Source organism: Fukomys damarensis, unplaced genomic scaffold (genome assembly GCF_012274545.1).
Source record: "Fukomys damarensis isolate Sample0158 unplaced genomic scaffold, DMR_v1.0_HiC HiC_scaffold_2, whole genome shotgun sequence".
In the NCBI taxonomy this organism is placed as follows: domain Eukaryota; kingdom Metazoa; phylum Chordata; class Mammalia; order Rodentia; family Bathyergidae; genus Fukomys; species Fukomys damarensis.
The window spans coordinates 37,818,541-37,844,840 of record NW_022900914.1 but is presented as its reverse complement, the minus strand read 5'-3'; the positions used below and the strand labels follow the sequence as shown (position 1 = coordinate 37,844,840).

The window sequence follows — 26,300 nt, the reverse complement described above, 5'->3', positions numbered from 1 at the left end:
GCTGAGTGAAAGCTGAAGAAGGTAATATATATTGGCATTCCTGACTGTGCAATCTGTTTTGCATTTTAAATATAATAGTTCAAGCATAATCCACATTTAAAAAATCAGAGAGAGACAGTAAAGGTTTTAAAGGTTTCTCTTTGAAAAGATGGTTATCTTATAGTACATACAAAAATACTCTGAAAATACATACGACTTCATTTACAAAACACTGAATCAACATATTACAAGAATTACATGGTTATGGATTAATAAACTCAGCATGCGTTCATGAAACTTAAAAAATATTAAGAAATGCATTGAAAAAAGCAGTGTAAAAAAAGACAACTCATACTGTTAAATAAAAATTACAAAGTCCTGAGCCAATTAATGGTTGGTAACAATGTTATTCAAAAATGCCGTTAGGTTTTAATAAAATCCACTGCTATTTCTGCATGCCTACTCCATGAAGAAACTGTTTGAGGTTGTGGGGTTATGGTCAGGGATTATCATGCCAAGTTAATTTTACACCTCAAAAGTACAAGTTTGCCCATACTTAAAGGTACCTTATTGTTGATGGTGGAATGAGTTATTCCTCAGTAAAAAAAATACCAGTCAACTAACAAAAATGGCATGAGATAGTAGGATATGTAATAATTTCACCATTCATATACTGACTTTCAGTATCCTGGTTGTATTTTGATTTTTTAATAAAGATGCATTTCAAAGGCCTCCATGGGAGGCAAAATATAGAGAATTTATGGTGCCCAACTCTTACATAATCACTGGACTAATCCTCCCTGGTAGCTATGCAACATTTGGACAGAAAGGCACAAAAAATTAAAAGTTTAAATATTCCATGTGCCAATCTGGAAAAAAATAATTTAAATCAACAGAACCGACAGTACATCTACACAAATAAAAAAAAGCAGAAAAGAGATCTCACATTCATTTATCTCAGGTTTTACAAAGTGACTTCAATGCTAAAGTAAATATGTTAACATTTGAAAAATTACATAACAATTTTTTTTGTTTTCAACTCTATACAATGATTAATTACAACATAAGACTTTAACACACATACACAAAAAAAGTTCAAGACTTGTTCTGTCAGTGTCCAAGTGGCTAAGAACCGGTTCCCATAACAGAGAAATAAAACACCTAAAGTTAAGGCAGTAAAACCTCCAAATGCAAAGCCATAATACTGTAGACGACAATTTGATAGCAGGTGATCCTCAGGAGTGTATGTAGCAGTCAGTGAGTGAATGCTACAGCATCTGCAGGTCAAAGTGTGAGAGTTCAAAAACCACTTCAAAGTTGTTAGGCTGATGACTGTAACTTTCACCTATTTTATGTATGACAGCCACTTCTATTTTGAAAAGGAGTGGCTGCATCTATGCCACTATATGATTGCATGTTCACTTAAGTGAGGAGGCACTGCTTTTACCGATTGAGGGTCAGTCGAATGGAATTTTTGATGACACGAATATTGTTTGCTGGAACGGGAGAAGATGAATCTGGTAGTTCTTTACTGGGCAGTCTCTATTTAAAAAAAAAAAACAAACAAAAAAGGAAAAGCATAGGTATACATGTATAAAGGCCCAACCATCAATTAAAAACTTTCTCCAAATCCTGGAAGCTCCTAAACACCAAGTGCACGTGCTGAATAATTCCTTCCGCTGTTGCTTATTCCTTGGTATTTTCTGCTTTTGGTCAGAACTGAAACAGACAGGCCAGGGAAAAGGGCTGAAGTGGCAGGAGAGTACATACAGGAAAAAAGGATTTCTTTTTGTATCGGGGATGGAACTCAGGACCTTGAGCTTGTGAAGCAGGCACAGCGCAACAGCTAAACCCCCAGCCTGAGGATTTTGTTAGATCAATTGCCACTTCTAGATTGAAAGAACTCAGTTGTCGTCCTTCAAGTCAGGCAGTGATACCAAGAAGTAGGAAATGCCTAGTGATAAAACAGCAAACTCTTGGGAGTATGAAGTAAAGGATGAGTGTTAGGAAAAAAACTTGCTATCTGAGAATTACATTGCTTAGTTTCTATAATACATTTATGGAGAAAACTGTTAATACAACTGTGTGAACTGCTAGTCTAGCTAGGTCACCTTGATGCTGGCAAAATTTAGGGACATTTGTATATGAATTCTGAGGAAGGGAAAATCCAAGAAATTGAGAAGCAAAGAAAGATACAGACTTTTGTGTGATAGATGTAGTATGATAAAGTTTCATTCAAGAGATGACTGCAACAGTTAATGCTCTTAAATGTTTCTATTTCCTAAAAAAAAAAAAAGCAAAACAAAACCCAAAACAAAAAAACCCCAAAAAGCTATGAAAATGCTTCAGTCATACATAAAAGTTGAGAACATGGAAATAGGGCAATGAAGACTCAGCTGTCATAGCCAAACCACAGACACAGTAAAAGTTTGCCACAGGGCCAGGGATTTAGCTGCGTGGTGCTACTGAGCTAAATCACTGGCCCTCAGTAGTAACTCTTAAAGGAATAAATCTTTAAATTGAGGTTTAGGAGCACCTCTCTAGTTTGTTCTTTTTTTTGGAGACAGGGTCTCACTATGTAATTGAGGCTGGCCTTAAACTATGTAATCCAGGCTGGCTTTGAACTCGCAGCGATCCTCCTGCCTCAGGCTCTCGAGTGCTAGGACTACAGTGTGCATCACTATGCTCAGCGCTCCAGTTTTTTCTTTAAACTGGAGATTAAACCAGGACCTCACATATGCTAGGCAAATGCTCTACCACTGAGCTGTTTCTTTAAATATAAGAAACTAAAAGTGAACACAATCTGAATAAAGCATGAAGTCTTCTTAAATTACTTGCTCCTTTTCAGGCAGTTGATGTATGTATATTCAGGACTATCTATGTTGCTTGCGACCTCCATCCTTAACCCTAACTGTATTACTGGTCCTTGAAAACAGGGAACAAACTCCTCTTATCCTTTTCTAGTCTTGGGCTTTTAATAAACCTTTCTGTACTTGTAGATCACCTATGATTCTTTACCTATGTATTTTGCCTATGAATAAGACTATTACCTTTTTGCGTGATGTATCAATAGTTGGAATAGGCATAGATTCTCCTCCAACAGCGTCCTAAAAACAGAACAATTATATATAAGCAAAACTTTCTGATATGCAACACTTCTTCTTTTTTTTTTTCCAGCTTTAATTGAGTTTATTGGTACATTTTAGGGATACAGTACAGTTACATTCATTGTTAGGATCTTGTACTTCTACATGACAAGTCTTGATTCTCATTTTTTCCCCTTACCCCTGCCCTCCCTTCAACCCCTCCTCCCCTCCCCATCTACAAACACTTTATTTCCACCTTTTCATTATGCAACACTTATTCTTACTGAAAATAAAATAAGCAAAACCTTACAGATCTAATCTGATCTACTAATATAGAACTTTTTCTGACTCATTGCTCTTTAAGTATTCTGTATAAATAAAGAGCAAAATAAAAGAAAGTAGGGAGATAGATCGTTTTCAATGGGAAGGTGGTCAAGAGATGGAGGGAGAGGAGGGGTAGGGGATGAAAAAATAGAGATGTGTTATGTACATGGACCAATTCCACACAAAGAATGCAATCATTATGTAATAAATGTACTAATAAAAAAATAAAAACTGAAAAGTATTCTACACTTGATCTTAGCCAAAAGGCTGAGAAATGATAAAGTACATTATTAACATATTTACCACTGTTTTTCTTTTTCTGTCTTCAGCATTGCGGGTGTCCTTAAATGCTGACTCAAGTCGAACAAACTAAAACACAGACATTAAAAATGAATTATATATCTGCACAAACCAGAGTAAGTAAATGATTAGGCCATCATCAAAAACTACCAAAAACATGAGATGGTGAGGAAAGAGATTTTAAATTAAATCTAATTCAACTGCCATCCTTAATTTGTACAATGATTTTTTTTTTTTTTGTTAAATCAAGTCAGTTTCTAACAAATCTGCATAGCTTTACCACCACCTACTGGAAACAAAGAGGATCAACCTAACACAAAAGAACATAATTTAGTTACCAACAGTGACCTCTGTAAGTTAAAGGGAAATTTTTAGACCAACCATTCAAATTTTTTGGATACATCAATACTTTGCATTTAGGGTGAGCACTTGATATTATTCCTCTAGGGTTTAAAATATCTTTTCAAAGAGTCAACTCCTAAGAAAACACTAACACAGCAATGGAGAATGGTGGGTTCTTTTAATTTAACCTTAAAACTCAATTACTGAATTACCACTAAAGTCATAACTTTACCTTTTCTATGTTTTTCAATCTCTTAGGTGTTCCCTCTATGGATGGGGAATGGGATCTTTTTGGTGTAACATTCTTGGTCATATTTGATATTCCATTTAGATGCGGTTGTCCCTGGGTAGGGTTGTGGGGTGTTGTTATTCTAGGAATGACATTTCGCCCCACTACAGTAGGAATGGTGCAGACAGCTGGGGGTGATACAGCTTTTACTGTAGAGTCAACCTCTGAAAAAGAAAAGTAATTTTGTCTCTTATTTGAAAAATAATTTTGATAATTAAATATTTGTTTGTAAAATCATTCATGAAAGTTTAGATACATACTTGCACCAATTACTGGAATAGACAGTCCTTGAGCTGGTGGGACACTCAGTGGCTTCTCTGTAATTACAGCAGCAGGCTCAGTACTATTCCTGTAAAAGTATTAAGTTATCATTAAATGATTTAATTTCTGTATGATTCCTACATGCTCTTAAGTCCCTAACATCTACAGCACTGTCAAGTACTTCTAAACAAGAAAATGACTAGCAGCTAGTAAAACAGAATCTTCTAATGATTAAAAAGGCATGCAGCAAAGCTATCTTCAAATAAACTGAAGGGTGTAAAGATAATTTTAAAATGCAGACCTTTCCATTTCTCCTGTAGGAGGACTTTCGGGCTTAGAAGATTTGTTTGTAGACACTGGAGAATTAAAAGGAGTTCCACTGTCTGTGTCTCTGGAGCTGTCCAGACAATTGCTATCTAGAGATGATCTTTTGGATTGAAGTACACCTGAACTTCGACTGACATCAGAGAGACTTTGCTGAAATAGAGGAAAGTGTTTAGAATTAAAAAAACGCAAGAATACAGAGTACTTCAACTTTGAAGTGCATATAAGCAAACTATCTCTGTGATGACTGAAGGCAAGGACGAATGCATTCTCTTTCTTTCAAATAAGATGTAAGATATAAAAAATTCAAATCTGGTCCCACTGTTTGTCTGAGTGGAACCATACTGGAGAGTTAAGGTTACAAATTTACCTTTTTCTTCTTCTGAAGAATCTCTGCTGGAAGGTATTGATGAAGTTGTTTTTTCTTTACATGAGTTGCTTCAATTTTCATTCCCTCCTTTAGCATGTTTATATTGTTTGCCTGTCTGTACACTGTAACAGTATTAATATGTTAAATGGGAAATTTCTTTCTGGACTAAGAGCTATTTTCTTATTCTAAAGTGTATATAGCTTTAGTATCTCCCCAACTAGGGTAAAGATATTGCTCAGTGCACATGTCCTGAGTTTAATCCCCAGTAACATACACACTCTCTTTTACAATAAATGTTTCTAAAACACTTCTATCAGTCACAATCCTATTCAAGAGTTGACTAGTTCTGCATGTCCATCTTCTAAGACTTTCTCATAATCAAATCTCATTAACAAGATTAATGTATAGGCAAAAACATTTTTCAAAATTTTTTTTTTGCTATTTTTCCAAAAGACCACTTCTCCTCCTGAAATCACCTGCTGGAGCCTGAGTCAATTTTTGTACGAAATTCAAACTTTCCCTTGTCCACGAAGCTTCTTTTACTATTGTAGCCCACATTAATTACAGAATATCAGACTTTGCAAACCATTCTTATTGTACAGGGAGGGAGATGAGGCTTACTACCTCTGAACACCTTGCCTGAATCAGAAAACATAAAACCCAACTTCCATTTTAGTGCTTTGTAAGAAAACCAGTTATATTATCACATAATTAATGTACTTTGTGTATAGCCGATTAGATTAAAAACCTATTGAAGATAGGAATGGGAGACTTGTTTTATACAGCAACTATTGTGAACAGTTTAATATAAACTGTTTAATATCTTGGAATCTAAAGTTTTCACATCCAGAAAAGAGCATTTTACATATCTATACTAAACAGAACACCTCAACAGTCTCCTTTTTGAAAAATTTGAGATCAAATATTGAATGGGAACATTTACATTTATGTTCTCATTCCAGATTGCTTATAAAATAATTATTATGAGCACCTTTCCAGGTTGTAGATTCTCTAGTTCCATCCTTCCCCAGGAATGTTTGGCTTTTTTAAAAAATTTGTTTTTTTGAGACAGGGTCTCACTATGTAGTTCAGGCTGGCCTTGCATTCACTATGTAGCCCACACTGGTCTTGGACTCACGGTGATTCTCCTGCCTCAGCCTCTCGAGTGCCAGAATTATAGACATGCACCACCATGCCCAGCTCCCCAGGAATGTGTTTTATTGATTCTAAGGAATATGTGTTATCATAAATGTGTGGGCTAGCATTTTAGAAAACTTAGATGAATCAAAGAATAGTAATAGCATGAATACATACTATTTCGAATTAAGACAACCCAAATTTATAATCAATACATTAAGATATTCCAGAGAGGTATGGTTGGGGGCTAGATATAAAAGGTATTCTTAATCTTGAAATATATTCAGAAATATATTCTTATCTACTTATATTTAGTTCTCCTAAAAAAATTAAAAATTAAGCATCTTGTGGTTACAAACCATGGCTATGCATAAGAATCAGTGATGGACTTTTAATTATCTCTCTTTTAAAATAGAGTAAAACTCAAAGGGTTTAACAATACTGTTTCCTCACATTTGTTAATAAGACAGATTGTCTCTCAAGTAGAAGCAACATTTGCCATTTTTTAAAAATTAAGTATCTTTCCAGGAATATTCATTTGTAAGCAAACATGCACATGTTTTCTCTTATTTATGCAAATGGTAGCACACTATACACATTATTCTGCAATGCTTCCAACTTAATATGGCTTGGAAAGTGTTTTATCATGCCATACCAGTATATTTCCACAATATGGAGGCACCATTTAGTTTAATCAATTGTGAAACTTCAAACAAAATACAGTCAGCATATCCTAAGCAGATAATATGGAGTCACAATTAAAGTTTAGAATCACAGCTCTATGATGACAAATTCTTACCTGTATCAGTAAATGACTGTATATCATAGGTCAAGTCTATATTAACACTTTCTGCATTTTCTACTCTCCGAAAAATTATCCCAAGGAACCACATTGATACATAATTATTGCTGTAAAGTAAAATTTAAGAATTTTCATTAATTTTAAAAATAATTTTACAGAAGCTATTTGGTAATTAAAACTTAAGCTCTATGTCTCCATCTCATAAACAGATTTCAGTGCTTTGGTTAAATTCTTAAAACTGACATCCAGAGCTAGTAAGTTATCCTGTGCTGTTCTAAGTGGCTTTGAAAATGACTAGCTAAATATATACTTAAAGATGCTCCAATTACATGTAATGTTTGCTGAGTAAATGGGCTACCAAAGTAGTATGTACTTATTTGTAATCCATGGTCACTCATATTCAAAGATTTAAGTGGGGCAGAGTGCGGCACACCTATGTTCCCAGCACTCTTGGAGGCTGAAGCAGAGAGATTACAAGTTTGAGGTCAACCTGGATCAACTTAGCAAGACTGTCTCAAAAAATACAAAAGAAGTGGGGATGTTGCTCAGTGCAAATGCCCTGGGTTTAATACCCAGTAACAAATACACATGCAAAACTATTAAATCTATCCCACTGATGCAACTGATTTGAAAAAATGCATATGCCAAATGACAATATTTAAGAAATATAATATTGAAAAACAATGAACTTACTCTTTATGATGTTCTTTATTTCCTGGGAATGACTGGGGATTCACATGGGCAAGGGTAATAAATTCATTCCGTTCCAAGTTTCCAACAAGTACACGGATTTTAGATTCTACTAATCCAACCCTAAAATAAACAAGTTTTTTCATATGACCATATTAAATCTGCAAATTATATTCAAGTAAACTGAAAGGCACATTAGCTATGAAAGCTCTGCAAATTCATTTTGTTTATTTATTTTTTGGTACTGGGGATTGAACTTGGGACCTTGTGCTTGTGAGGCAGTGGTGGCTCCACTGAGCTAAATCCCCGGCCCAAGTATCTCCTATTTCTTGACAGAAGTTTAAAATTCTGAAACCCTTTGTGCCAGTGTCCCCTAAATCAAATATAAATATATATATAATTTCCTTCAAGTTTTGATGGAGGAAACTATGATAGCAAGGATGAAAAACTCAGTAAGAAGCTATGTACCAGAATTATCCAAACAATATCAAAATTTTGCTTATATCCTCTCAGAAGCATAAAAAAGCACAACTTGCACATATATACTTATGTCACTCCTGATTCTGAAACGTTAACTTATGGTATTTCTCAATTATTAGTGCTCTATGGTCATGTGTATCAATCACCAATATAATTTTGCAAATCAAGAAACAAAGTATTTTATAAAAGGTAAAACACCATATAAAAATACATTATCACCACACCGTAGATAGAGAACTTGAAAGGTTAAATCTTACCACTCCAGATGATTTTCTTCTGTTGATGCACTGGCAGTCAATACTATATAATGTCTGAAGAATTTCAAGCAATAGTCAGAAAGAAACAGAAAAGAAACATCAGTTAGCATCTGCTTTTCCATCATTTACTTTCTTTCTCCTTTCCAAGGAACAAAAGAGCAATAAAGGCACATAGTTCACAAAAATTAAAGCATACTTTGATTTTCACAAAATTCATGTTAGGCCCTGCATTTTAAAAAAACAAACTGCACTTAAAAATCACTAATACTGATTTGATATGATTAGGTTAAAGGAACTCTCTTATCACTTAGGATTTCTATTAATCTAGTTTTACCTTGCTTAAGAAATCTAAATAACAGCTGTCATTCATCATATATTAACATTCCAAATGTAATGTCCTTTTTTTCCCCTGTCTGGTACCAGGGATCAAACTCAGGACCTTAGGACCTTGCACTTGCTAAATCCCTGGCCCTCTAAAATTCTTCTTACACACACACACTTACATGCACACAATACAAAATTTCAAATACCTATACTTTTGAAAGAAATTTGGTGGCTCGAGTAGTTTGGACCAATCCGATTTCCCTTGAAGAATTTCATCTGTAACTGCAAGACCTAATTAGAGAAAGACAGTAAGAGAAAGACACTCAGATTTTTATCACCCTACTCCCAACCTCAAACCCCAACAAATTCTTGAGTTATAAAATGTAAACATACTACGTTGTTTCTCAGAACACATATATAAAGTTCAGCCATGCCAGACTGGATTGGCTGAATTTCTGGATTTAATATTAACATATACTTTGGAAAATGTGAAAGAATTTTTAGGGAGAGTAAACTACATGTTTCTAACAGTTAGTTCATAGCTGCAACAGGGAACAAAATCTTCAATCAAAACCTTGTGGGAATATGTAAAGGAAAAAGGGTCAACACGCTTACCTTGTTTAAATTCTTCTACCATTACTGTTCGAGTTGATGTAGACACATTATATGTAGAATTCTGCTGTGGGTAGGCAGGGGTGATTATGGGCATGAGGTGATACCTATCTGATGGATTGACCTGTGAATTAGAAGCAGAATAATTGATCTATTCTGTTATATTAGCTGTCCTCATTTCATTTCCCCAAAAGTCTGAAGAATATGAAACATAAATTTAATATTAAATTACCTTAATTTTTTTTTTGAGATAGGGTCTCCTGTAGTTCAGGCTAGTCTTGAATTCACTAAGCCCAGGCTAGTCTTGAACTTGTGGTGATCCCCCGGCCTCAGTCTTCCAAATGCTCAGATTATAAGTGTGCACCACCACACTCAACTATAATTTCCTTATTCTAAGAAGTACATTTCCCTTCCCCAACATTTCTTTGTGAAGTCAGACATATCTGACAGTCGATGTCAAAACACCCTGCAATTTATTTTTCCTCAGAAATGCTGTTAAAAGTGATGGTGCATCTTATAAACAATGGCCTTTTAGAATCAAAGAAACCAGTATCATAACTACAATAAACATTATTTAGTCCATTCATTCTCACTCCTTTTTCTGCACTCACTCAATGGATAACATCCCTTTGGTTACTCAGAGGAATGAGCACTCACTCTAAAAGCAAATTAAATGCAAGGTACATGAGAATTACGCTATTTTGGAACCAATAGTCTAAACTGCACTGCAAAGTCCATTTTTTATAGACCTCAGTACCTTATTAGTAGTAACTACCGGTGAGACAGTTTTTCACAACAGATTATGACACTGTGCTTGATACACCTACTCATCTAGTTTTACATGGGAGATTTTAAAAAACATAACATTTAGGTCAGTGTAAGCAATCCAAATCATCTGCACTAAAAAACTCAGCAAAGTGAAGGAAAGGATTGTAGTTACAAGGAGGAGGATAAGCAGGAATAAGAATAATCTTTAGATCATATTTTAGAGAAATGTTCTTTCGTTAATGAAATTCCAAAGTAAATCACATACCCGGGGATCCCAGACAGGCAAATTCAAATTGCTTTCTTCTGGTTGCTTCAACAGCACAGGATTTGGCCATTCCCTAATGTAAACAAGGCAAATTAACTCATATAGGACATCACTTTGGATACTAAACAAAATATTAAAATTGTAAGACTGTTCCAAACTTTATATAGCAGATGTTCTGGATATTTGTTAATTTTTTTAAAAAGGGAAAAGAAAAAAGGGAAAATGTATACAGTGCACAAGATTATTTTGAAGCAGTGTTCTCTAAAAGAGAACAGTACTTTTCTCATTAGCTGTAACTAATTTCCTTAATTGTTTTTTTTTTTTTTTAATACAGGGTCTGTTATGTAGTTCAGACTGGCCCTGAACTAATGGAGATCCTCCTGCCTCAGCCTCTCTAGAGCTGGGAGTATAGGCATGCACCACCATTCCTGCTTAGCTGTAAAACTGAAACTTCTTCCTTCTCATCTGCTTTCATGGATTTAATTATGATAATTTGGTAACAGCAATAACTAACATTTACTGACAAATGGCTAACATCTACTGGGCAAATCAATGTGTTAGTGGTGATTATCATCTCTATCTTACAGATGACAAGAGCTTAAATTTTATAGGTTGTAAGGTGCAGAGTAAAATCTACTATAATCTCTTTCCCGAGCTAATGGCCTTCATTTACAATTCCCTGTAAGAAAATGGCATATTATATAAAAGATGAAGTGCACTAATTTGTTATAATATGGAGAGAACTGGAGGTCATTATGTTAAGTGAAATAAGTAAGGCAAAGAAAGACAACTACTGCACTATCACACGTCTATGTAGAATCTAAGAACATAGATTTTACAGAAGTTGAGAGTAGAATATTAACACCAGAGGCTAGAAAGAGTAAGGCAAAATGAAGGCTGAGGAAATGTTGGTCTATAGGTACTCAGTTACAGTTTGATGAGAGAAATATCTTCTAGTGTTTTACTGCACAGTACTGCACAGTAAGGTGACTAAAGGCAATGCTAACTGTACTGTATATTCATAAACACTAAAAACAAAATATTTAGTATATCTTCATCACACACAAAAAAATACTGGGCTGGGGATTTAGCTCAGTGGCACCACATTTGTCTTGCAAGCACAAGGTCCTGAGTTCGATCCCCAGTATAAAAGAAAAAGAAAAATATTTGAGGGGACAGATGTTTATCTTGGTTTGAATATCATATAATGTGCACATATAGCAAAATATCACATCGTGGTACCCAGTAAATATATACAAAACAAAGAAACAAATAAAATGCTACCTGGATGTGCTAATTAACTCAAATTTGCTAGGTTTTTAAAACTTAAGGAATGTTTAAAAAAAGATCAGAAGAAGCTCTTAATTTTCCAAATAAATTTATATATAAGCAGAAATTAGTAAATAGTCTAAGTATATATACTTACCATTTGGAAAAAACTAAAAAAAACTTATGAACTAAAGTAGAAGCAGCTGCATTTGGATATAGTTGGCAAGTTCTTGCAACTAGCATTGCCCAGGAGACACCACCAAGGAATCCCAGCATGTTGGAATAAATACCACGCCCTGGAACATGAATATATTAATTATTATTACAATATAATTCAATCCTTGCCATTCGACAGAACAACTTTATTCTTAAAGAGTATTTCTTAGAATTTTCCCCCTAGGGACACAATATTAAAACTGACAAGCAGCCATTCATGCTAAGCTCACTGCCTATTAGATCACCAGGTACTCCACTCATTCACTGATTCACTCAGAGCTACTTCCAGTCCTATAGGCTCCATTCATGGTAAGTGCTGTGAACCTTTTCATTATTTAAATATCTTTAGATACACAAATGCTTACTAATGTGCCACAACTGCCTACAGTACTCAGTGCAGTAACATGCTGTATAGGTTTGCAGCCTAGGTGTGTGGCAGTCTGTATCATTGAGATTTATAGAAGTGTTGTTCTATGACATTTGCCCAAAGAAATACAGACATTCCTCATTTAATGTTAGAGTCATGGTCTTGTGACTAGGTCCTAAATAAGGAATTATATATAGTAGGTACATTTACAATATTCAGAACAAAGAAATGGTCAAAGGAAACTCCAACTTGATGACTTTGCTTTTACCTGCATAACTTAACTTACATGCAGTACTGTAATGTATAATGGAATATAAAGCTACAGTACAATCAGCAAAAACTACACTACTGTATAAACAAGGTATACTGTACAAAAAGACAGTTCATAAGTCTGAATGAACGTTAAGTCCGAACAATCAATAAACAGGTAGGTTGTTAAAATGAGGAATAGCTGTATTTCATATTGCATCTCTCAGAATGTATCACCACTGTTAAGTGATGCGTAAGTGAAATTAAAAATGATACAGAATGTCCTGTGTCAGCTGGGCACTAGGCAAAAGGCCTTTTATGATATATTTAATTTAAAAATGTATTACACCAAAAGACACTGCAATAAACTCCCCTCAAAATACTCTCCCCCTAGCTTTCAACACACTTATCCCATTATTCTTGGTAATCTGTCTTCTACAATAAGTTTAAAAAACACTCACTGTGTTTTTTTGGGGGGTACTGGGGATTGAACTCGGGTCCTTGCGCTTGCAAGGCACGCCACCGAACCACTGAGCTAAATCCCTAGCCCTACTCATTGTGTTTTTGATTACCTCTTGTACATATAGAAGTGTATGCATGTATGTGTGTGGCTGAAACCTGAGATGAAAAGTCTGGAGGTTTTTTAGTTTTCACACAAGGAAAAAAGAGTCACACACAGAACACACAACTATTACACCTGAAAAATGAAATATTCCAAAGTTTAATGGGCCTCAATTCCTGATGGTATAAACAGGCTCAGAGTTTTCATATGTGCTTCTATCACCACTAAGAAAATTAGAATTTTATAATGTAAACACAAGATTTAGATACTTACGTTTTGCCCATAATTTCACTGCTCTTAGGGTGAGTCTAAAAGTTTCTTTATTTGGCACTAAATGCAAAATTTCATCAGTAACTCTACATCCTGAAAAAAGACAAAACATTCATTTTTTTCACTATGCAAAACTCAATTCAAATGTTTTAACTTCCAGATCTCAAATGTTACAAATATGAAAGACAGTCATACATCAGGGTTTACTTTCTCTTTGCATTTGAAATTTAGCAGTATATTTGAGAAAGCACTTAGCTTCTAATGAGTTAAAAAAAAAGTACATGGAAATCAAATCTAATATTACAATATAGATGGGTCTGAGTATATTTTTAGTTTTCATCCACATCTAACTCTGTTAACTGAATGCCCAAAGGTATTAAACTGTTTTTTTTGGTACTGGGAATCGAACTTGGGTCATTGCGCTTGCAAGGCAGGTGCCAGAACCACTGAGCTAAATCCCTGGCCTGGTATTAAACTGTTAAATGCTTTAATAAAAATCTTATTCACAAATCCTGATTTACTGTTACATTCTGTAAGTACAGAAAAATGCAATGATTATGTTAAACAAAAAAACAAGTCATTCTCAAAGTTGTTTGTGGGTTTTGAGAATGTTTACACCTATTTTTAAATAATAATAAAAACCTGTTTTTAAAATACCAAGGCTTTTTTGCCTCCTTTACTATGTTAACATTTGCAAAGATGGCACACACAGTCAAGGATAGATACAATTGCTGTTACTTTAGCAGTGAATCAAAGCAATAGCAACAAAATATATTAGTATATAATGTATCTTCGTCACCACACAGTTAAGGAAAAATATGAGTGATCACTTCATCTATAAACCAAATCACCTGTTTTTCCAAGGAATACCACTTTTACTTGAAAGCATGGCTAACAGATAAACTTTGGTTATTGAAAGCTAAAATTCAGGAGATATTGTGAAAGTGAGCTTTAAGAGGGGGAAAATGACAAAATGTGTTTTCAATAATGAAATGTAAGCTTTCAGGTTAAGTTAGAATTTTGGATAACTTGTGCTGTGCTACTGTAAGCTTTCCAATACTTAAGACTTTTAACACAAAATTAGAGATGATATTAATGAATGAAATTTTATAATATAATTTATGTTAACATATAAAAAAACACATAACTTTGTGAACCAATATTTTGCTAATGACGAAGGCATGACAGTGTGAAATCATTCATGGGTAAAAGATTCAATCAAAAGACAAGTCAGACCAATGGATAATGTAACAGTACAAAATTTCATACTTTCCATATTCCAATTAAACTGTAAGAAACTATCACTTTTCAGCAATAAAAAAGGAACAAATACAAACATGGATGAACCTCATGCTATAAAGGCTAAGTGAAAGAAGTCCTATGCAAAAGATTACTGTATGTAAGATCCCATTTATATGAAATATCTAGCAAAGACAAGATTAATGGTTGTGTGAGACTGGGGGTTGGAAGGGAAAATGACTGCAAATAGGTATGAAGCATCTTTTGAGGGTGATGAAATGTTCTAAAATTGGATTATATTGTACGACTCTGTGAATGCTCTAGAGAACAGCAAACTGTACATTTGGAAAAGATGAATTTCATGGTATGTAATTATACCTCAAAAAAGTTGATAAACTATCAATGGTCATGTTTCGGTGTAGTATCAAAGAAGAACAACTCCAGTTATCTGAAAACCCTTTTCAAACACTCTCCCTTTATCAAGAATGTATCAAGAGGACTGATTTTCTTTTATTTTAACCTACACAAAGTACTGTGTTAAGTCAATCATTGATGACATATCAAAAAAAAAGAGCAGTTATTCTTCACACAGAAAGCTTTATATTAAATTTATGATTGGTTTACTATTGGTACTGGTGTTTCTAAATGAGAAAATAAATCTTAAAATTTTGTTTATTTTTAATATGGTAAATACTAATAACCCACATAAGCAAAAGCATTTTGCAATTTTTTTATTTTTGGAGGTTCTATGGATTGAAACCAGGGCTTTCTATATGCTAGGCGAGGGCCATATGACCTACATCCCAGACCTCACTTTGCAGTTCAATAAATTTTAGTAAGGGTATAAAGAGGTTCTGACACCAATTAAGTTTGTGAATCACAATTCTAAAAATAAACAACCTTTCATGTACATTTATGGCTTTTAGGATGCTTAAATACAGTTATATTATCTGTACAAGAAAATTACAGCTTCTTTTTAGTGCTGGGGATTGAACCCAGGGTCTCTCACATTTTAAGCATGTGCTCTACTATTGTGACCTATACCCCCAGCCAACATCATTTTTAATTAGTCCAATCCCTTAAAAAGCCCATTAATAGCTATGCAAAAAGAACCCCAGAATATACCTGAGATTTTCAGAAACTTACCATTTAAACTGCGAATACATCTTATATCAAGGCTTCTCAAGCGAGAGTCATCTCTTAGATCTAAATTATCTGATATGGTTTGTATTGCCAGTCTTGCAAAGACTAGATCAATCTTTGGAGAGAGGCAAAAAAGAGAGAGAGGTTTAAGGTTGTGAAGTTTAAGGTTGGTGAAAATTTTTAATAAAGAAACACATTTTGGCTTTAGCATATATGCTGAACATTTAAAAAAATGAAAATTATGAGTGCATTTCTAGATAAAGATGGATGGTCACATTATTATTACTCCTTAAAATCCAACTAAAATGGGAAAATTTTATGTTTAATTTTCTTTTTAAAGGCATGATCTGCTAGAAGATAACAGCAAAAGCTATGAAAGTTAAAATGCAGATGAACAAGTGGTAGGTAACAGACCCAGCAGACAAAGCAGATATAAAATGCTGTATATAGGAAATAAAGAGAGGTGGTTATAAACACATCAATAAAAAGGAACACTTAGAAAATTAAAAAGTATTCTTAGAAATTAAAAATATGACAGTAGAAATGAAAAATAACAAAGTTTTAAAGATGAGAAAACACCAAAGAGTAGAACTAAAATATGAAGATGTGCTTAATAAGTAGGAAGAAAGAGGTGTTTAGCAGTGCTGTTCTAGAGGCATTAAAATATTAGAAATTCAACAGAAAAAAAGAAAAGAAAAGAAAGACAGGAAGTCCAAGAGAATTCAATAAAAGGTCTAAGAACTGAAGGACAAAATTTCCAAATTCAAAGAGGATCAATGAATGCCTACCTAGCACATGGGTTGAAAAACAATTCTTGTATTAGCAAGAGTTTTAAATGAAGTTATGCTTCCCAAGAGACAAAAACTGATTATATATAAAGAGAAATAAAAATGTAACAATTCTCAATACACCACAGAAGACAATGCAGAAAGGCCGTCAAAAGTCTTACCTAAAATGCTATAACTCAAATTATCAAGTCAGTATAAGAACAGAAGATATTTTAAACACACATTATTAAAAAAATGCTTTTTTTCAGGATAGTGGATGAGCTCCACTAAATAGAATAAATCATGAAAGAAAATTTTAGAAGAAAAAGAAAATTCCAAGATGACAGTAAAGGAAGATGCCAGGATAACTGTACATCAGTCATGAAAAACAATCAGCTTAGATTGGAACAGGTGAGAAGTCTGTAAGATTTTTCTTCAAGACTACAATACTTGATAAATCTAAATTTACTTCAAGAAGATAGAGAAGATTAACTAAGGAAGACTGGATTTAAATTAGTCCTACAAATACAAACAAAACCCAAACAATTATTAACTCCCAAGAAAAAAAAGCGTATCAGCTAGCAAAGAATGGTATTTAGAAAAAAAAATGGTATTTAGCATACTCAGTGTAATTTTATTTATAAGACAATAATGTAAGCACAGAATACTGCTCCAAACAAAATTATAATGGTACCATTATTTTAGGAAATTATGGGAATGAGAAAGATGCATATCAAATAATCACGGAGGTTAGGGATGGAGATTGGTTCATTTTCCATCATGAGCAACAGAAACAGGAAAGAGGACAGATGGTGAGGGGTTATTTAGATTGACTCTTCAAGATATGTGCTTGTTTAAGTTTCATTTAAAAACAAAACAGAGGTCCAGGGATTTAGCTCAGTGGTTCCACCACCTGCCTTGCAAGCATAAGGTCCTGAGTTCGATCCCCGGGACCAAAACAAATACACACACACACACACACACACACACACACACACACACACCCCAAACCTTATGGGTTAAAATTCAAATATAAAGTCAGAAAAATATTAAATACTTACCTCAATGCCATCAAATTCAAATTTTATAACAGGTACAAAAGCATCTTCAACAGCCTACAAAAGAGAAAAACAATTATAACACACAGTATAACCTTTTCTTTACCTTTACTTACTGCCAGTAAATATCTCTGTTCCCAATTTGTATTTTAATACAAAAAACGTGAAAATGTTCTTGGTCTTGCATTCAGGTTAAGGACTTCCATTTTGTGACCTGTTATTAAAGACACACGGTATGCCTACAGCAGTAGTTATCTAAATTATTATCCTACTAAAAATATTTATCAGAAATTGGAAAGCAGGAGCCAGGGACATAGCTCAGTGGGTGATGCACCTGCCTGGCAAGCACAAGGTCTGGAGTCCGGGGACTGCTGTCATCAGGGTACTTAGCATTTCCTGGTCTAAATTGAAAACTGACTAGAAAGAGCAGTAATGTTAGAAATCTAGAAATAATCAGAGCTCATGACTTAAAAAAAATTGTATCTGTAGAACTAAGGTCAGTACAAATTATCAGTACTGAAATTTTATTTGCTGAATGAATGGCTAGATATCCACATATAGTTACTAACACAAGAGCATCCACAATTTGATATGTATCAACCATTTATCAGATTTTAGATGGTTTATATAAATTATTTCATTAAAAAAACTTTAAAAAGTTATCAACACATTTCTATTTCACAGATGAGAAAATCAGCTCAAAGAGAAGAGGCAACGACTAAAAAGAGCTAAAACTACAAGATTCTAGATGCAAACCCAACTCTCTGCAACTATAAAGCCAGTATTTTTAATCTTTATGTGTTATTTTAACAAGATATAGCAACTTCTTAAAAGGTAATTCAATAATCATATGCCTTAGCTTTTACAGGTATGTTACTAAGTTCAAAATATTAAATGCCAAAGAATACTTACTCTTAAGTTTCTGATGCCATCTTGGTGTTTCAATTTTTCAAAGAAAGACTGAAAAAAGTCAGATCTTTCTACATGTCGTGGAGCTACACAAAGTGCATCAATGTCAGCTCCTACAAAAAAGTATTTCATATTAAGAAGGGTATATTATATATCATTTTCATTAAAGTTCATATAAACATTCAGAACAAAGTATGGACTATGAATACAACAAAAATGTTAACAGTGGTCAGCATTAAGTAGTGACTCAGTGGGAATTTTGTTCTTTTGTATTTTCTGTGAACAACAAAATACATGTTTTTTAAAAAGTTCTTATCACCAGTTAATAACAGAAAAGCAATTACCTTTGGTGTGTACACCCAGTCTATATGATCCAAATGTAAAAATTTTACCACCAACAGTAGCCACAACAGAAGGAGGAAGATTCTAAAATAAAATTAAGCAAAAAGTCATTCAAGTTTTTTAGCATAAAAAGTACCTAAATTGTATGTCTTTTACTAAGCAAACTACATATATATATATATATATACATACACACACACACACAGTCCATTTGTGTATCTTGGTATGATGAGATTTATAAAAGTACTTCAGGGCTCTTTTGGCTATCCTGAATAGAATGAAAAGTATTCCCACAGGAAAAATGAAATGGATTATGTACACTAGACATGCCTATACTCTATCATAAGACTCCAACTGACCCCTCCAAATCCCTCTTTTAGCTTCATCACTTTTAACAACCACCCAGGAATTCTTTACCCAACTAATGAGGTGTCAGCTCTTTACAATATGATACCCTTGGCCAATTCCACCTCCCTTTTAGTTTTTGCGCCAGGCATTTAACTTCTGGACTCTAGCCCTACAACCTTTCCCAGGAAAGGGAAGAAATTCCTGACTGATGTCCTTATGAGAGCTAATCTAAAGCCCTCAAATGACATTATTTATATCACAATGAAACTGCCCATCACCGATTTTAACTCAGGCATCTCAATGCACTTCAGTATCCATGCATCAAAGTATTTTTCCTACACAAAAACCAGGTATCCCTTTTGATTTCCCTATCTCTAATTATCTTTACTGCCCAAACTCATCTTTTTGACTAAGTCTTGCTTTGTATCTTTTATATTTGTTGCCTCCTTTCTATTCAACTATTCCCCTAACCTTACGCTCTTTGGTTGTTATTCTAAGCTTTATGCTTGCTCTTAGTCTTTCATTTGTCCTACTCTACGTTGTACAAAATTCACTGGCTAATGTTCTTTACTTATTCTAGTATGTAGCTCTTTTGCTCAAAACTTGCCAGTGCATTTTTCTTGGGACTATCAAGGTTAAGGACTTTTAGACCTGCTACTGAAAATCTCCACAAAATGCTTCTTTTTTTTGGGGGGGGGTACCAGGAATTGAACTCAGGGCCTTGTGCTTACCAAGCAGGTGCTGCACCACTGAGCTACATTCTTGGTCCCCACAAAATGCTTCTATGAACTTTCCTTTCTGACATTCCAGCTGCCAATTTATTTCACAACTCAATCTCCTTTCCATGTACTTGCCACTGTTCCAAAACAACAGGGACAACCGATCTTGGACTTGAACCTCCAAAACCTCTTTTCTTCATAAGTAGCCTATCCCAGGTATTTTGTTATAGTGATGGAAAGCTGATGATTATAAAGTTACCATCTGGTTGAATATGTTCCACCCAATTCTAGTACAATCTCAGAAATAATGAAAACTGTTATATTTAAAACATTCAGGAAAAGTAAATTACACAAGAAAATTGTTACTTAATTAGAAATCATGGTTTGCAAACTCCTATGTCAGGGGCCAAGCCATATGCAAATAAGGGAGTGCAATGTAAGAAATACAAGAACTGACAAATGTCACCTTGTCAGCACAGGTTAATAGTGGAGCAGTGAGGCACAGGAGGGCAGCAGCCCTATCCTATTCAAGATAATTTCTGCTATGGACAAAATCAGGCTAGGGTTACCACATATGTTATTTCATAATAAGCCTAAGACCTGGCTTTTTAAGTAAAATCTCGATACTTACTTTTTGGTCCACTACATTTGGATCAAACAAGACAGTTACGCTGACATATAGCTGTAATTGGCTACCTCTAGGGTAAGCCCTCATCTACTTAAAAATTCAAGTGTCTAGACCAATTCATTTTCAGGTTCTAATGTATTTCAGATAATTTTCAACTCTTACATCTTATTGCCAGGATGAATGACCAGAAAATACTGAAACAAAGAATTTCATGTAATGTAGAGTCTTACCTTGCTCTCACTGACATCAGAAATCCATTCTTTTACTAAATTGTTCAATTTGCCAAGAACAACTAGCCTACAAAAAAATAAATAAATAAACTTTAACTTCAGATTAAAACTTAAAAAGGAGAACAAAGACTATTAAAGAAATGAACATATAGGCAGTACCAGTATGTTGGGACTAAGGTAAAAGGATATTGTATATGTGCTACTGCTATCATATATGGTGATACACAGCAGCACATCTTTGGTGTTCTTAGATCCCCAAGAATGCCAAAGAGATAATAAATGTGATAATAGTATTTTGGTTTTTGAGCTATTTTCAAAAATCAAAAAACCTAATAAAAATCAAAAAGTTATCTTCATTGAGGCCACAGACATTAACTGAACTGGCAATTTTCTTTGCCTTACTATGGAATTATATCAATTCATTGTGGCTCTAGAGACTAGGATTCTTTTACTGCCTGTCCATCTTTGGGAAAATTAAAAATGGATAAATTAATTATTGACTTATTTTTTTATGACACAATATTTAATAAAAGTAGGTTGGCATTATTAAAACAAACCTGCAATCAAGGTATAAACAAATACGTATTAAAAAAAGAAAAGCAGGGTTTACGCATCTCAAAGATAGCATGCAAAACTCCTGATGTATCTCCAAAAAAACAAAACTCTACCCTTTAAGGTGCTGAGACTAAAAACCTTGACATCATCTTTAAAAACTCTCTAACATTCAGTCATTAAACAACCTTACCTTTAAAACACATCCAGAATTCTACTACTATTTAGCACCTCTACAGCCCTTGTCCAGGTGCCAGGCACCATCCTTTCCTTCTAAGGTTATTAGAATGGCCTTTGAATCCTACTTCAAACTATTCTAAATACAGAGTGAAGGTATTAAGACATTAGCTAAATCATATCAATCTGCTATGCAAAACTCAGCTTCTCACTGCACTCAGAATAAAGCAAAATGTTCATAAAATTTCAGTTATTGTAAGGCCCTTTCAGCACCCTTGCCCTCTAAGCTCTGCCCCACTTCACTTTCTTTTAAGCTCAACTTTCCCCACTTATTTGCAGTTTTAGATATCCAGGATCTGAATTTACTATGTACTCCTCAAACATACCAGGTATATTATCTCAGTCTTTCTACCAGAGTGCTATTCCCTCAAGTACCACAACCTCCTTCACCTTCAAATTTTCCCTTGTCACTTTCTTAATGTCACATTCTTTGGAAACCTCTCTCCCCAGCTTTATTTTCTGATTGGCAGTTATTATGTGTAACACTGCATTTATTTTACTTATTTGACTAATTGTTAATCTCCTTCTCTAAACTCCACCTAAAATGTAAGCTTCAGGAGAGCCAAGAATTTTTCTTCTTTTTGACATTTCTGTATTCCCAGAGGCCACACAGTGAGTATTCGGTATGTTTGTAGAATTAACAATTAGGTAATATACTATAAAATATTTTACAGTTTTCAATTTAATACCTGTGATTCAATTCTTCTTCATCTTCAAACACTCCAAATGGTTTCATGGCATCAATTAATTTCTGTGTGTAAATATGATCAATTTCTTTAGGACATGCCAAACTAATTGGAGAAGTAATTCCATAATGTTTTTGTTGACGCTGGCTGTCCAGCATAGTGTTTCTGTTCAAGGAAAAGGAAACAGTAAAAAATTTAAAGTCATATTATGTTGATACATCAAATTTCTCAACCCACTCATGTTAATTAAGCTACCTTAAAAGTTTGTTTAGTAGTAACAGTGGGGACAAACATTTTTCAAAAAAGGACAAAATGGACATGTAATGTTTATGTTTATGAAGGGCTATTCACACTGCCTCCAGCTTTTATGGTTAGGATGTCTTTGCAAGCCAAAAGCAGCATGTGCTGGCAACAGGACAACAGTAGCACCACCACTCAGTTCAAATGCAAAGAGCATGAATGGGATCTGTGCCAGGGCCCCGTTCACTACATCCCGCAGATGTAAGTCAAGTACCATCTAGATTCTAGCATCTGAAAAGCAATCAAATACTTAAAAGAAACCTCTTGATATAAACAATTGTTTTTTCCTCCCAAAGAAATAAAAACATCCCATTAGAAGGTCCTTGTGAAATAATCCAGCTTTTAAAAAGAAATAATAACTAAATTTATCCTTGGGAAACCTACGTTAACACATTTTGCTTGGATCAGAATGTATAGTCCTAACATTTTGTGACTCTAATTAACTATTCTCTTCATTGTAGACTGTTACTCAATCCATTTTCACACTGAATAATTATCAAGTTCTTTACACTAAATGGCAACCTTTCATAGGATACAATGAAAGTGATCCTCCATAGATCCTAGCCTTGAATAAAGTACAAGAGAATTCCTGAGGTTTAGGGTTTACATAAACCAATGATTTCAAAATAAATTTTGGGACTGACAAGGATTGGTACAGTTTTATTTTACTATGAAAGCAAAGTGAAAACAAACATATACACTAACCAACTAGCCCTAACATCTATCATCATGTTCTCACAAAGGGCCTTTCATACCAATAGTAAGAATGTAATCACAAAATAAAAAGCAGTGTTTTAAATTGAATATACATTAGCCCTATAAGAAAAAATAACACACTAGGGGACTGAGACATGAAGTAATGGGTACAAGAGTGCAACTTGATAGGAGGATTAACCTCTAAGCTCTACGGCACTGTGGGACAACTGTGATTGATGACAACTGTATACAGTATTTCAGAATAGTGAAGATTTGAATGATCCCAACAAATGTCTAAGGTAATGGATATGCCCATTTGCCTATTTATCACTATCTACTGTATACATGAATGGAAATGTCACACTGTACCCATAAATATGTACTATGTATTAAAAAGTTAAAACCACAAAAACTGTAACAGTGCTTACTTGTTTTTGGATTTTAACTGGGCAAAACATTGGTTTATCACTACAAAGTCCACAAGAGTAAGGCAAACTCTTTAGTTAAAGATTTCATTAGGTAGATGCAGGGAGGTGGGAGGGAGGGAAAGGAGTTGTAAAAAAGAATCAGGATGTACTATGAACATGTACCAACTTTCCATGACCAGTGCAATCACTGTGTACTGCAAATGTTATAATAAAAAAATTTTTTTTAAAGATTCCATTAGGTAGGATGGGAGAAGAATCAAGGAGCAGAAAAAATAGCCAATACTCCAAAATGAATCAAAGAAAGGGGGAACATCAATAGTAGTTACTTTAATTTCCCTGATTTACTTTGCAGTAGAACAAAACTTAAGTTTTTTCAGATTGTATTTTTCTATAAAGATTTGGCTTTCTGTATTTAAAGAGCTATAGAGGTTTTTTGGTATCATGTTTATACGTATATAATAGGTGGGACACACTGATTCCTGACAAGTGATCATTCAGTTAATCAACAAAGAGAGGAAGGCCTCAAATAAGTGCTGTTTTACAGGTAAGAATCTGAGGTTTCAAGAGAGAAAAGAGCCAGAAACTAAACTACTAAGCCTTTTCCCACTATTTCATGCTTCTCTCCAACACTACTTCAGTTCAGATACTATGTTCTAGGTCTCAATTTCTCTAATTAACAAAACAAAACAAAACAAACAAAAACAGGTGTGGTGGTGCACACCTGTAGTACCAGTGACTCTAGGAGGCTGAGGCAGGAGTATCACAAGATTGAGCCCACCCTGGGCAACTTGGGGAGGTATTGTCTCAAAAAAATCTAAAAAGGGGCTGGGGAATGTAGCTTAGTGTGATGGCCCTGGATTTAATCTCTAGTACTGGAGGGTGGGGTTGGCTATCTAGGTCACTAGTAGTCCTAAAATCCCAAATTTAGGGGTTTGAACTTGTCTCATCTAAACAGGAAAAAACCAAAATACTCTCCATCAATATCACTCATAGCCCTGGAGATATTCCAGTACAATGTACAAGGAGATAGGTAAAATAAAGTTCGTTGCCACACTGTAACTTAAAAACTTCAAAATAACCTGTAATTGTCACTGAAAAAGACTAAATTAGAGCGTATTCCTACAATTGAATACAACACATTAGTTAACATGAATTAGAACTGAAACTACTTACAGAGCTCTGAGATACCATGTTGCTCTTAAGAAGCAAACTGTAGAATAACAAGTGTGATGCTAGTTATATAAAGTTTAAAAACAAGTAAAACAATGACAGCTATTATAGTCAAATGCATATATAGTGATAGTATAAAAATGCCACAATAATAAACATCAAATTCAGGACAGTCAGTGGTTCTGAAGGGGACCAGAGTAGGGGACAGGAGAGTCCTTCAGATGTATTAGGCATACTTTAAAACATAAATAAATACATAGGTACACACGCACTATGTTATTCTTTGGGAGAAATGGGTGGTGGCTATACAAACGGTGTTTGTTATCCTTTTTCTGTACATTTATTTCCTAATAAATTGAAACATAAAATGGTATAACAAAATCTTGGCAAGCAAAAAAACTGTTTCTGACTTATCAAAGTATGAGCAGAAGGTAGAGACAAGTAGATATTGTGAGTAGGTAGGGAGGCGGGGAGGGGGCAGGACCTCGGTCTTTATCAAAGAGAAACCCCTGGCCTGGACTAGGTCTTTCGCACCCGAGGACCTGAAGACAGCCAGTCGGGCTGGGAGGAGGGGGAGGCAGGGGGATGGTATTTGCGCCAATGCAGACAGAAGCACACGGGCTTAGACAGTGCTGGAGGCAGGAGTGACCGACAGTTTCTCCCCACGGACACACGCGCTTCTCTCGCTCCTCATCCTTGTTTGAGGGCGTCCTGAGGTGGGACAGCCGGGGGCAGATGGGGACTCCAGAGTCCCGACGTCCGGGCAGAGGGAGCCAGGTGAGCTGCAGGGTCCAGGGGAGGAGCCCTTGCGGGCCGGCTGGGAGCGGGGAAGCAGACCACCAGGGCACGCTGGGGTGCAAGGGGCAGGGAACGGAAGCGGGGCCCCGAGAAGACCACCTCAGCTCACCTCTCTTCACCCCGTCTTTAACCGCCGCCCCCCACCACTTACGCAGACATCTCTTTCATCGCTTCCTGCGCCTCCCTCCTGGCGTGTCTTTCACTCTGGAGTCTTTCCTGTTCCTGCTCTTCCCTTCTCCCTCAGTCTGCTTTCCTCTGGTCGCTTGTTGTAGCTCACTGGCTCGCTCACTCCCTTACTTACTATGACCGAGGCATCCAACCGAGTAGTGAAAACACCACAAAACCGGCTCTATTTATGACAATACGGCGCGGCCAACGCCAATATGGCGCCCCTTCCCAGCCTGCCTCTCGTCCGCTGCGGCCCCGCCCCTGGAGCTTTGGACCAGCCCTAGGCCACGCCCCCCGCCTGCGGGTCCCGGGAGGCGCTGACGGCCCCGCCCACGGGAG

At 35.3% G+C, this 26,300-nt stretch overlaps 1 protein-coding gene across 1 annotated transcript; it reads right to left on the bottom strand.

Moving 5' to 3' along the window:
• Positions 1–162: 162 nt before the first annotated feature.
• Positions 163–26,217, bottom strand: Papolg (poly(A) polymerase gamma). The gene is made up of 22 exons (XM_010609800.3): positions 25,945–26,217; positions 22,405–22,566; positions 20,927–20,993; positions 19,004–19,085; positions 18,663–18,772; positions 17,754–17,807; positions 15,929–16,040; positions 13,547–13,636; positions 12,037–12,175; positions 10,611–10,683; positions 9,581–9,701; positions 9,172–9,256; positions 8,642–8,695; positions 7,908–8,027; positions 7,212–7,321; positions 5,276–5,397; positions 4,883–5,058; positions 4,581–4,669; positions 4,264–4,484; positions 3,693–3,758; positions 3,030–3,086; positions 163–1,521 (listed from the first exon to the last, which is right to left on the bottom strand). Exons 1-22 carry the CDS (start codon positions 25,959–25,961, stop codon positions 1,423–1,425), a joined length of 2,226 nt encoding a protein of 741 aa, XP_010608102.1. The 5' UTR covers positions 25,962–26,217; the 3' UTR covers positions 163–1,422.
• Between the last annotated feature and the right edge of the window lie 83 nt (positions 26,218–26,300).

Coding starts and splice junctions, on each gene's coding strand:
- Papolg (XM_010609800.3), bottom strand. Junction 13,637..15,928: donor ATGTATTCGCAGTTTAAATG/GTAAGTTTCTGA, acceptor GTCTTTTTTCAG/GATGTAGAGTTACTGATGAA. Junction 9,257..9,580: donor GGTAGAAGAATTTAAACAAG/GTAAGCGTGTTG, acceptor TTCTCTAATTAG/GTCTTGCAGTTACAGATGAA.